The 14163-nt window shown below is 37.5% G+C and overlaps 1 protein-coding gene across 5 annotated transcripts in view; it reads right to left on the reverse strand.

The window, feature by feature from the left end:
- SLC39A9 (solute carrier family 39 member 9) overlaps nt 1-14163 on the reverse strand; it is a 57195-nt gene that overhangs the window by 18291 nt on the left and 24741 nt on the right. For 3 of the 5 annotated variants that reach the window (XR_744388.3, XM_010335208.2, XM_003924476.4), the window contains exon 3: nt 1786-1983. The exons of 1 other annotated variant lie outside the window; for it this stretch is intronic. Coding sequence is in view for 3 of the 4 variants with exons in the window: in XM_003924476.4 (XP_003924525.3) it covers nt 1786-1983 (198 nt within the window). In the remaining variant the exon portion in view is untranslated. Of the gene's footprint in view, nt 1-1785; nt 1984-2079; nt 2221-14163 lie in introns of all 5 variants that reach the window. One more of the 5 variants, XM_010335209.3, reaches the window with a different exon arrangement.

The following is a 14163-nucleotide window of genomic DNA, read 5'->3' on the forward strand; positions in this document are numbered from 1 at the left end:
TAGCTGGGACTACAGGCATGCATCATCGTTCCTGGGTAATTTATTTTTTTGTAGAGATGGGGTCTCACTATATCTCCCAGGCTGGTCTTGAACTTGAAGGTCTCAAGTGATCCTTTCCCCTCCACCTCTCAAAGTGCTGGGATTACAGGTCTTTGGTGCCACCACACCTGGCCGCATTTCCTTTACTTTTATTATCACTATTATTTCTGAGACAGGGTCTCACTCTGTCACCTAGGCTGGAGTGCAGTGGCATGATCTTGGCTCATTGCAGCCTCAACCTCCTGGGCTCAAGTGTTCCTCCCACCTTAGTCCCCCTAGTAGCAGGGACTACAGGTGTACACCACCATGCTCAGCTAATTTTTGTATTTATTTGTAGAGATGGGGTTTTGCCATGGTGCCTAGGCTGGTGTCAAACTCCTGAACTCAAAAAGATCCACTCGTCTTGGCCTCTCGAAATGCTAGGATTATAGGTCTTTGTCACTGTGACTGGCCTGGCATTTCATTTAATTATAAATGTAGAAAATACATTCATAATTATATCATATAATTCGTGTCATATCATAAGTAATATCAGCACTATCTATACTTTACTGCCAGTAGAAATCAGACTAATCAGACAATTTTATGGTTGTAGAATATCTTTAAATTATTGTTTTCACTCATCACTACTTTAAATTAAGGACTTACAGAACTGCCACCACATTGCATGATTACAGCGTTCCTGTCTGCAGATGCTCGCTTACGTGATGGAGTTGGGCAACCATCAAGCAGCTCTGCATCTAATAGTCACTCAGCCACCAAACAGAGATAGTCACAGGGCTCTCACAATGGGGACCAAGATATTTATGCTGCTTTCCAATACTTCCTATCTGCAAAATTCCCTGCTGACATATCTGAAAAAAGGTATCTATGAATCAATCCTTGGAGAAGTTTATAACTCCCAGATTTATTTCTATTACCAGTGGATCAAAGATGAATTCATTGACCTTAACTCAAAACAGTTACTATGACTGGAGTTAAATTTGAAAAGTCTTGGAGAATTCTAGTTGTCCTTTACAGAAGCTTATCATTCCTTAAAAAGCAAGCTACAAATGTGTTTAAGTACATTTGTAAGAAAATACCTTCGTAAATCAAGATTTTCTACACCAGTAACCATCAAAACAAAAACTCAAAATCAACTAGATGTTCAACCTGACATACATGTTGTGTTCTTACAGACTACCTCATAATTTAATGTTCTTAAGCTAAGCATAGTACTATGTAAAAGCTAGCATACTAATGTACTAGAAAATAAAATTCAACTCTAAGTTTGCTTAGGATTTAAATGTATTATTTCATTATTTAATGCACTGATAAAGACATACCTAATTATATCACAAATTTGTTCTGTTTTAGTAACTATATTTCAACATAGGTGGCTTTTTCTGTAATCCTATGTACTATGTTTTGTATATTTAAAAACAATATTCCATTAAAAGGTCCACAGTCTTTAGACTGCCTAAGGGATCCATGGCGAAAAACTAAGTTAAGAACTTCTGCCCTAGACTTTCAACCAAATGTGACAGCTTTAAGACAAGCAAAGTAATAAACCACTAAACACTTCCTTGTGCCACATGCCACAACTCAGTATCTCTCCCCGCTTAGTTAAATGTTGACTAGAATCTGAGAAGACAACGAGTTTTAGCACTAAATACAGCCACTGATACAGACTGAAATATTTGATCATTTGTAACTTTCTAAACTGCAAATTTATTGCCCTGCCCAGAAAGCCTTGGAGCCACTCACCGTCAGTAGAATGCACATGGGAGTTACCAATCTGGTCCACCAGCAACATGAAAACGAAGCCCAGTACGAGGGAAACACCAATGTAGGCATGTAGCTGTGTGTGGTCGTGGCTGTGCTCATGTTCATGGACAACTGACATTTCTGCTGCTTTGTCTGATGCAATCACATTATGTGTTTCACTTGCTTGGTGGTGTTTTCCTAGAGCAGAATAAACCATAAAGAGAAAAAATGTTTTTCCCCTAAAACCATTTTCATGAAGAAGTTTCCATTCTTTGTATTTCAAGCTCTACTTACTTTACTGTAAAGACATCCACTTTCTATATTGTAATCCAGCCAATCATTAACTCCTTCAACTTAAAGTTCATGGTGAAAAAATTCCCAAATGTCTTCTGCCTTTGGCATGCAGACCTTCTGACTGCCTATTATTCTCAAAACCTGGGAAGTGGAAGCAAATCACCATGCAAGAAAGCAATCATATTCCCAAAGGGACACCATCCCTAAATCTTCCTCTGTCTGAGAAATTCATGTCAATCTCATCAGAAACTACACTGTTTTATTCTGATGAAAATAGGCAAATGCAAAGCAGTAACAACAAAAATAATTACAAACAAATTCATCTAGTTTATACCTAGGTTGATGCAAACATTTCAAATAAGGAACAAATTGAGTAGAACATTTTTAGTTTTATAAAGTATCAGCAGACAATCACCAGCAAGAAACCAAAAGGACAGAGCAGTTTAAGAGGCACAGCCTTCAATCTAAATTCATTTCTAGAAATATGGAGGTTGAGAGACTCTGAATTGCAGTAAATGACACCTGGCCAGTTGAAAATCCCAGTTTACAGTAACATATTTTCATTTAAAACATAAATGCTTCAAGGCCAAAATGCTTATCTTTGCCGTATTTAAAAAATAGAGAATAACATACTAGACATTTATAATTTATAATCAGATTAAGCAGTTTAACCTTTTTTAAAAAAACTGAGATCTCATCGTTCACCCAGGCTGGAGTGCAGCAGTGGTGCAATCATGGCTCACTGCACCCTCGACCTCCCGGACTCAAGCAATCCTCCTACCTCCGCCTCCTAAGTAACTGGGAAACCTCGGCAAGTATCACAATAATCAGCTAATTTAAAATTTTTCTGTACAAACAGGGTCTCCCTATGTTGCCTAACTGGTCTTGAAATATGGGGCTCAAGTGATCCTCCTACCTCAACTTCCCAAAGTGGTGGGATTACAGGTATGAGCCACCATGCCCAGTTACAGATCCTGTCTCTTAAAAACAAAACCAAAACAGGCTGGGCACAGTGGCTCATACCTGTCATCTCAGTACTTTGGGAGGCCACGGCGGGCGGATCACGAGGTCAGGAGATTGAGACCATCCTGGCCAACATGGTGAAATCCCGTCTCTACTAAAAATACAAAAATTAGCTGGGTGTGGTGGCACGTGCCTGTAATCCCAGCTACTCAGGAGGCTGAGGCAGGAGAATCGCCTGAACCAGGGAGTTGGAGGTTGCAGTGAGCCAAGATCGTGCCACTGCCCTCCAGCCTGGTGACAGAGCGAGGCTCTGTCTCAAAAACAAAACAAAACAAAACAGTTTCACAAAATAATATCCAACCCTACAATAGTTACAATACACTCTTCTATTTCTTTCTTTCTTTCCCTCTCTTCCTTTTTGAGACAGGGCATAGCCCTGTCACCCAGACTGGACAACAGTGGTGCAATCTCAGTTCACAGCAACCTCCATCTCCTGGACTCAAGTCATCCTCCTACCTCAGTCTCCCAAGAAGCTGGGACCACAGACACAAGCTACCAAGTCCTGCTAATTTTTATATTGTTTTTGTGGAGATGAGGTTTTGCCATATTGCCCAGGCTGGTCTCAAACTTTTGAGCTCAAGTGATCTAACCACCTTGGCCTCCCAAACTGTGGGGATTATATGAGCCAATGTGCCTGGAACTATTTTTTTTTTTTTTTGAAACAGTCTTGCTGTGTACCCAGGCTGGAGTACAGTGGCATGATGTTGGCTCACTGCAACCTCTGCCTCCAGGGTTCAAGTGATTCTCGTGCTTCAGCCTCCTGAGTAGCTGGGTTTACAGATACACTACATAGTGAGTTCTTGCGAGATCTGATGGTTTTACAAGGGGCTCTTCCCCTCTTCACTTGGCACTTCTCCTTCTCACTGCCTTGTGAAGAAGGTGACTTGCTTCCCCTTTGTCTTCCACCATGATTGTAAGTTTCCTGAGGCCTCCCCGGCCATGCTGAACTGTGAGTCAACTAAACCTCTTTATAAATTTCTAACCTTTATAAATTACCCAGTCTTGGGCATTTCATTATACCAGCATAAAAATGGACTAATACACTGGGCATGGTGGTGAACACTTGCAGCCCTAGCTACTTGGGAGGACTGCTGGAGCCCAGGAGTTGGAGGCTGCAGTGAGCTATGATTCTATGATTGTGCCCCTGTACACCAGCCTGGGCAACAGAGAGAGAGACCTTGTCTCTGGAAAATAAATAAATAAATAAATAAATAAATAAATAAATAAATAAAATAAAATAAAATAAATCATTATATAAAAGAAACCTGCAACTTATATGTTTCTTGCAGCACTAGTCACAATAGAAAAGATCTGGAATCAAACTAAGTGTCTATCAATGGATGAATGGATAAAGAAAATGTGGTAGATAAATATAGTGGAATATTATGCAGCCATAAAAATACATGAAATCATGTTTTTTTGCTGCAGTGCAGATGAAACTAGAGGTCATCTTAAGTAAAACAACTCAGAAAGAGAAAGCCAAATACTGCATGTTCTCACTTACAAGTGAGACCTAAATAATGCGTACACATGGACACAGCGTATGGAATAGTAGACTTTGGAGACTTGGAAGCATGGGTGGGAGGAGGGTGAGGAATGAAAAATTACTTAATGGGTACAAGGTACATTATTTGGGTGATGATTTCACTAAAAGCCTAGATCTTACCACTACCCAATATATCCATGTAACAAAACTGCACTTGTACCCCTTAAATTTACACCAATTAAAATGAAGAATCTTAAAGAGCTCTATTTTTATGAATAAATGTGAGGGCAAGAGTTAGTAAGAGCAGATTAACCCACCCCTATTCATTCATTCATTTTTCCAGATTTATTATCTGGAAAATCTTAAAGAGTGGATAATACTTCATTCTGTGTGTGCATGCATGTGTATTACAATTTATCCATGCATCCACTGACAGACAGACACATTGATTTCATATCTTGGCTCTCCTGAATACTGCTAGAGTGAACATAAGAGCAGAGATATTGCTTTGAGATACTGACTGCATTTGTCTTGGATATATACCCAGAGGTGGGATTGCTGGATCATAGGCATTTATATTTTGAATTTTCTGAGGAATCCCCATACTGTTTTCTATAATGGCTGTTTTACATTTCCACCAACAGGGTACAAGGCATCCTTCTTTTCCACATCCTTGCCAACAGCTATCCTTTGTCTTTTTGATGACAGCCATTTTACTGGGTGTGAGGTGATATTTCACTGTTTTTGATTTGCATTTCCCTGATGATAAGTGATGTTGAGTGTTTTTTCACATACCTGTTGACCATTTGTTTATCTTCATTTGAGCAATGTCTATTAAGGTCCTTTGCCCATTTTTAATGTCTATTCAGGTCCTTTGAGTTGTTTTCTTGCTATTGAATTGCTTGAGTCCCTTTATATTTTGGATATTAAACCCTTACCAGATACATGGTTTAAAATATTTTCTCCCATTCCATTGGTTGTCTCTTCACTCCGCTGATTATTTCCTTTGCTGTCCAGAAGCTTTCTAGTTTGATAGAATCCTATTTGTCTATTTTTGCTTTAGTTGCCTGTGATTTGGGGGTCATATCCAAAACATCATTACCCAGAAAAATGTTAAGAAGCTTTCCCCTACATTTTCTTCTAATAGTCTTACATTTAAGACCTGAAACTATATGTTTATGTCTTTAATCCATTTTAAGTTCAATTTTGTATATCGTATGAGATTAAGGGTCCAGTTTTATTCTTCTGCATGAGGAAAGCAGTTTCCCCAAAACCATTTATGAAGAAACCACCCTTTCTCACTATGTGTTCTTGGTACCTTTGTCTACTATCATTTGACTGTAAACAAAAGGATTTATTTCTGGTGTCTCTTTTCTGTTGTATTGGTCTACATATTTATTTTATCCCAATACCATGCTATTTTGATTACTATAGCTTTGTAGTATATTTAGAAATCAGGTAATGGTATGCCTCAAGTTTTGTTCTTCTGGTTCAAGACTGCCTTGACTTCAGGGGCTTCCATGGTTGCATATGAATTTTAGAATCGTTGTTTCTATTAAGGTTTATTTGGCTTACAGTCCTGCAGGCTGTCCAAGAAGCATGAATCTGAGGATCTTAGGAAGCTTCCAATCATAGCAGAAGGGGAAGAGGAGTCAGCATGTCACATGGCAAGAGAAGGGAGAGGTGCCATGCTCTTTTAAACAACCAGTTCTCCTGTGAACTAATAGAGCGAGAACTTACTGATTAGCAAGGGGACAGCACCAATACATGCATGAGGGATACACCCTCATGACCCAAACACCTCCCACAGGCTCCGCCTCCAACCCTGGGATCAAATTTCAACAGGAGATGTGGAGGGGACAAATATCCAAACCACAGCAAATGCCACTGAAACTGTGATGGGGTTGCATTAAATCTGTAGCTCACTTTGAGGAGTATGGATATTTTAATAGTATTAATTCTTCCAATTCATGTACACAGAATATCTTATTTATATCTTCTCCAATTTCCTTAATCAATGTTTTATAGTTTTCAGCATATAGATTTTTACCTCCTTGGTTAAATTTATGCCTAAGTATTTTATTTTCTGATCCTATTATGAATGAAATTGTTTTCAATGGTTTCTTTTTCAAATAGTTCATTGTTAGTATACAGAAATGCAACTGATTTTTGTATGCTGATTTTATATCCTGCAACTTCACTGCATTTGTTTATTAGTTCTAATAATTTTTTGGATGAGTCTTCAGGTATTTTCATATATAAGATCATCTCATTTAAAAAGAGACAACTTTACTTCTTCCTTTCCAATCTGAATGCCTTCTTTTTTGTTTGCCTGACTGTTCTGGCTAAGGCCCCCTACATTTTATTTAAATGTAGAGCCAAGTGACAAAAAAAAGCCACAGATAATCATACCTCTACAAAGAATCTGATACAAAGAATCTGATACAGAAGTGATAAAAAATGAGTGGCATAATCTATATTGAGCCATCCTTGACAACAGCAGTTTTGACAACACACCATATTTGTATTTTCATCTTCGACCCAAAAGTAGACTTCCTAAACATACCAATTCTAACAGTCCAAAGAATTTTGATGGTTTCAGATTTTGGCTCAACAGTAAAGTGCTGCATTACCCAATAATCCTTGAAGTTCTTAAAACTTGTTTCTATAGACAGTTTTTTTTTTCACATGAAAGATAATAGTCATCTAATTCCAGTGATTTTAGAGTTATAATTGCAGATAAGAGGTTCCTTTTTTTGTTAATTAGTATTTAACAATGCTTATTAAAGCATCAGAGCAATTAGGATGATATACTGAGTTCTGAAAACAATATATTTCATAATTCTAAGTTCCACAGAAGAACAAAACCACAGGCTGTAGTAACATGTATACAAACTTCTTTCTTGAAGTATGAAGAAAAGTTGGTTTGCTCTACAATAAAGATGGAGGCAGGTGGTGGGGGTGGGCATGGTGGCTCACGCCTATAATCCCAGCACTTCGGGAAACCAAGGAGGGTGGATCACGAGGTCAGGAGTTCAATACCAACCTGGCCAATATGGTGAAACCTCGTCTCTACTAAAAATATAACATTTAGTTGGGCATGATGGCATGTGCCTGTAGTCCCAGATGCTTGGGAGGCTGAGGTATGACAATCACTTGAACCTGGGAGGTGAAGGCTGCAGTGAGCTGAGACTGTATCACTGCACCCAGCCTGGGTGACAGAGCAAGACCCTGCCTCAAAGGAAAGAAAAAAAGAAGAGAAGAAAAGAATAAAGACCTCAAATCAATGAGCTTCACCTAAAGAAACTTTAAAAACTAGGAGGAAATAAATCAATTATTTGAAAGACAGAAACTTCCAAAACATACTCAAGAAGAACTAGGTAACTTGAACAGTCTTATATCTATCTATTTAAAAAACTGAATTCATAGTTAAAAACCTTCCAACATAGAAAACTCCAGGCCAACATGGCAAATTCAACCAGTAAATTCTAACAAATATTTAAGGAAGAAATATTATTGATTTTATATATTCTCTTCTAGGATGTAAAAGAGAAGGGAACACTTCCCATATCTAAGAGGCCAGCATTGCCCTAATAAAACCATACACAGACATTGTAAGAAAGGAAAACCTCAGGCCAATATTCTTCATAAACCACAACACAAAAATCCTTAATAAAATATTAGTAAATCGAATCCAGCAGCATCTAAAAAGAATTATATATAATAACTAGGAGGTGGATATATGAAAGTCTAGTTCAACATTTGAAAATCAATCACTGCAATTTACTCCACTAACAGACTAAAAAAAGCATCTGATGAAATTCAGCATCCATTCAAGATAAACACTCTCAGCACACTAGGAACAGAATGGAACTTACTTATAACATTAAAGTGGCCATACTGCCCAAAGCAATCTATAGATTCAATGTTATTCCTATCAAATTACCAACATCATTTTTTACAGAACTAAAAAAATTATTCTAAAATTCATATGGAACCAAAAAACAGACTGAACAACCAAACCACTCCTAAGCAAAAAGGACAAAGCCAAACACAACATATTACCTGACTTCAAACTACACTATAAGACTACAGTAACCAAAACAGTGTGGTCCTGGTAGAAAAACAGATACATAAACCAATGGAGCAGAACAAAGAACCCAGAAAAAAAGCCATACACTGACAGCCATCTGATTTTCAGCAAAGTCACCATGGAGGACTCCCTAGTCAATAAATGGTGCTGGAATAGTTGGCTAGCCATATGCAGAGGAATGAAACTGGGCCCCTACCTTTTACCAAATACAAAAACTAACTCAAGGTGGATTAAAGATTTAAACGTAAGACCTCAAACTAGAAGAATCCTAGAAGAAAACCTAGGAAACCACTCTGGACATCAGCCTTAGGAAAGAATTTATGACTAACTCCTCAAAAGCAATTACAATAAAAACAAAAATTGACAAGTAAGAACTAATAAAACTAAATAGCTTCTGCACAGCAAACTACCAAGAGAAAAAACAGAATGGGAGAAATTATTCACAAACTATGCATCTGACAAAGGTTTAGTATCCATATAATCTATTTGGAACTTAAAAAACTAAACAAGCAAAAGACAACTACATTAAAAAACAGGCAAAAGCCATGAACAGACACTCTTCAAAAAGACATACGAGCTGCCAACAAACATGAAAAACTGCTCCAAATCACTAACCAGCAGAGAAATGCAAATCAAAACCACAATGAGATATCATCTTATACCAGTCAAAATGGATATTGTTAAAAAGTCAAAAAACAACATGCTGGCAAGGCTAGGGAGAAAAGGGAACAGTTACACACTGTTAGTGGGAATGTAAATTAGTTCAGTCACTATGGAAAGCAGTTTTGGAGATTTCTCAAAGAATTTAAAACAGAGCTAACATTCAAGCCTGCAATCCCATTACTGAGTATATATATCCAAAAGAAAACAAATCACTGTACCAAAAAGAAACACGTACTCTTATGTTCATCACAGTACTATTCTCGATAGCAAAGACGTAGAATCTACCTAGTCGCCCATCAACGACAGACTGGATAAAGAAAATGTCGTACTTATACACCATGGAATACCATTCAGCCATATAAAGAATGAAATCATATCCTTTGCAGCAAGGTAGATGAAGCTGGAGGCTATTATCCTAAGTAAATCAAGGCAGGAACAGAAAACCAAACACCACATGTTCTCACTTCTAAGTAGGAGCTAAACATCAGGTACTCATGGACATAAAGATGGCAATAATAGAAACTGGGGACTACTAGAGGGGGAGGAAAGAAGGAAGGTAAAAGGTGAAAAACTATTGGTATGCTCAGCACCTGGGTGATGAGATCATTGTGCCCCTATCCTCAGCATCATGAAATAGAGCCAGGTAACAAACCTGGACATGTACCTCTGAATCTAAAATAAAAGTCGGGGAAAAAAAGAGATAAAGGGAATCCATAAAAAACCTGTATCTAACCTCATATTTAATAATGAAAGACTGAATGTAAGTAAGGCAAGAATGCTCATTTTCATTCCTAATCAGTCTCAGAATGGAGAGTCTAGTTAGGGCAACAAGGAAGGGAAAAAAAGGCAGATAGCAAAGGAAAAGATTAAACTGTCCCTATTCGTAGATGACATATCTATGTAGCAAATCCCAAGAAATCTATAAAAAAAGCACCTATGCGTAATGAAATTTATTATACTAGGACTTTCTACATATTAGAATACTAGAAATTGAAAGCATTTTGAAAGTATTATTTACGATTACTAAAAACTTGAAATATTTGGGCATAAATCAATAAAATATCTGCAGCTCTATAAGCTAAAATTACAACACTGATGAAATAAATCAAAGATCTAATAAATGGAGAGACTGGGCTCATGGATTGGAAAATACAACATTCTTAAGGTGTCTATTCTCTCCCAAATTTATGGATTCAACTTAATCTCAGAATCCCAGCATGATTTATTCTGTAGATATATGACAAGCTGATTTAAAAATTTTTATGGAATGGCAAATAATTTTATGGAAAGCCAAAACAATTTTGAAAAATAAGAACAAAGTGGGCTGGGTGGGGTGGCTCATGCCTATAATCCCAGCCAAGGTGGGAGGATCGCTTAGGGCCAGGAGTTCAAGACCAGCCTGGGCAACAGACTGAGACTATCTCTACAAAAAGTTTAAATAATAAGCCAGGCATGGTGGCATGCACTTGTAGTCCTAGTTGCTGGAGAGGCTGAGGTGGGAGGATCATTTGAGCACAGGAGCCTGAGGTTACAGTGAACTATCATCATGCCACTACACACTCCAGCCTAGGTGAAAGAGTGAGACCCTGTCTCAAAATAAAAAATAAAAATAAAAAAAAAAAAAAAGGAAGGACTACACTACTTGATTTCAAGATTTGCTATGAAGCTACAGTCATCAAGACAAAGTAGTACTGCAAAGGTAAACAAACAAATCAATAAAACAGAATACAGAATCCAGACATAGACCAACACAAATACAGTTAATTGATTTTTGACAAAAGTGCAAAGACAATTCAATACAGAAATGATTTTTTTTTCAACAAATGATGTTGGAACTACTGAACATCAATCCATATGCCAAAAAATGAACTTTCACCTACATTCAAAATTATATCAAAATAGGTCATAGAACTAAACGTCAAACTGAAAATTATAAAAATTCTAGAGGAAAATGAAAGAGAATATCGTTGTGTATTTGGGCTCAGCAAGGGGTTTTTAGGTATGATACCAAACGCACAATCTCAAAAGAAATAACTGAAAAATTGGACTTCATCAGAATTAAAAACTGTTCCCTAAAAGATACTGTGAAGAGAATGAAAAGATAAGCCACAAACTAGGAGAAAATATTTGCAGAACATGTATCTTATAAAGGACTTGTATCTAGAATACACAAAGGACTCTCAAAACTCAATAATAAGAAAACTCAATTTTTAAAATGAGCAAAAGGCTTGATATCACCACAGAAGCTATAAAAATGGCAATTAAGCATATGACAAGATGTTCAGCATCATTACTCACAAGGAAATGCAAATTAAAACCACACTGAGATATCACTACGCTGCTATTAGAATGGCTAAAATAAAAAACTAAAACAAAACAGACAAAACCAAGTGTTGACAAGGAAGGGGAGAACTGGAACTTTCATTTATTATTGATGAGAATGCAAAGTATTACAGCCACTTTAGAGTTTGTCAGTTTCCTATGAAATTAAACATATATTTGTCATGTGACCCAGCAATCCTACCTGTAGTTGTTTGTTTGTTTATTTGTTTTTGAGACAAGGTATAGCACTGTTGCCAAGGCTGGAGTGCAGTGGCACAATCTTAGCTCACTGCAACCTCTGTCTCCCAGGCTCAAGCAATCCTCCCACTTCAGTCTCCTGAGTAGCTGGGACTATAGGTATGCGGCACCACGTGTGGCTAATTTTTTGTAGGGATAGGGTTTTGCTATGTTGCCCAGGCTGGCACTTGTAAGTATTTTTGCAAAAAAAATAAAAACTCACGTTCATACAAAAACCTGTATATTCATAGTGACTTTATTCATAGTCACTCAAATCAGAAACCACCCATATATGTCTTCCAACTGGTGAAGGAACAGACGAATACTGTTCATCCAAACAATGAAATACTACTCAGAAGGAAAGGTACAAATTACTGATATACAGAACAATATGAGGGGACTTCAAAAATCGTGTTGAAAAATGGAATTAAAAGATTAAAAAAAATTAAAAAACATAACCTTTATTTCTCAACATAAGCTCTATCAAGTGTGAGACACTTTTGTAAATAATGATACCAGCTGTTTAGTTCACCTCTAAAAAACTAAGAGTCCCGGAAATTTAACCATGTCAATCAATGCAGTCTTTTTTGCATTATTAACTGAAGAAAAATGGGTGCTCTTTGTAGATTTTAAGATTAGGAAACAAAAAGAAGTTGGAAGGAGTCAAATCAGGACTATAAAGCAGATGCCTAAAACCTTCCCATTGAAAATCTCGCAAAATTGCCCTTGTCTGATGAGAGCAGTGAAAAGAAACACTGTCATGGTGGAGGACTCTCTGATGAAGCATTCCTGGGCGTTTTTCTGCTAATGCTTTGGCCAACTTTCTTAAAACCCACTCATAATATGCAGACGTTATGGTTCATTGGCACTCTAGAGGATCAACAAGCAAAATGCCTTGCACATCCCCAAACACTGTCAGTGAGCTTTACTCTTGACTGACCCACTTTGTTTTGACTGACACTTCCACTGTTCGGTAGCCATTGCTTTGAATGTGCTTTGCCTTCAGGATCGTATTGGTAAAGTCATGCTTCATCTTGTGCTACAGTTCTTTGAAAAAATGCTCCAGGATCTTGATCCCACTTGGATCCCACTTTCATTTGGAGCTCTGCTCTTGTCTGCAGCTGATCTGGGCACAACAGTTTTGCTATCTGTTGAGTGGAAAGTTTGCTCAACTTAAAATTTTCAGTCGAATTGTGTAAGCTGAACCAGTGTACAGGGCTATGGGGTTGGCTATTTTTTATGCTGTTAATTTTGTCTTCTTTAATTACGGTATGAACAAAATTAATTTTTTCTGTGAAAATAGGTGTGGCTGGTCTGAAGCTGCAGGCTTCATTTTCAACATCATCTTGTCCCTTCTTAAGTTATCCATTTGTAAACTGCTGAATTCTTTGGAACACTGTCTCCATAAACTTTTTGTAAACCATCAATGATTTTTCCATTCTTGCACCCAAACCTTCCCCACAAATTTGATGTTTGTTCTTGTTTCAGTCTTAGCAGAATTCATGTTACTCCAATACAGGCTCTTTTCCTTGTCTTAACCTTCTTAGTGCCTCTAACTAGATCCCATTCAGATATGTTATAACAAGTCAGTGCAAGCTTATTTTAGTGCAAAAAAGGTTTTTGAAATCCATGCGTAGTTTTTCCACAATACACATTTTCCCTTCATATACTGAGATTCAAATGCATTATGCTAAATAAGAAGCCAGACCCAAAGGTTACATGATTCCATTTATACGACATTCTGAAAAGGCAAAACTATACAGACAGAGAATAGATCAGTGGTTTGCCAGGGGTTGGGAATGGAGGAAAGATTTTAGTCTTAAACTATAACTGGCCTGAGGGTGGTGGCTCACATCTTTAATCCCAGCACTTTGCTAGGCCAAGCTGGGAGGACTGCTTGAGTCCTGGAGTTGGTGACCAGCCTAGGCAACAGAGGGAGACTCTATCTCTACAAAAAAATTTAAAAATTAGCCAGGCATAGCAGTGTGCATCTATAGTCCCAGCTACTCAGGAGGCTGAGGTGGGAGGATGGCTTGAACCCAAGAGAGCTGAGGCTTCAGTGAGCTGTGATCGCAAAACCGGACTACAGCCTGGGCAACAGAGTGAGACTCTGTCTCAAAACAAATTTAAAAAACCATACCAAAAAAAAAAAAAAGAAAAACCCAACTATATCTGAAACATGGTATATGAATCATATCTCAAATTAATATGAAAAATAACACAAAGAAACTATACTTGAAGCACTACTTTACTCTAGTGT

Source organism: Saimiri boliviensis, chromosome 2 (genome assembly GCF_048565385.1).
Source record: "Saimiri boliviensis isolate mSaiBol1 chromosome 2, mSaiBol1.pri, whole genome shotgun sequence".
Classification (NCBI taxonomy): domain Eukaryota; kingdom Metazoa; phylum Chordata; class Mammalia; order Primates; family Cebidae; genus Saimiri; species Saimiri boliviensis.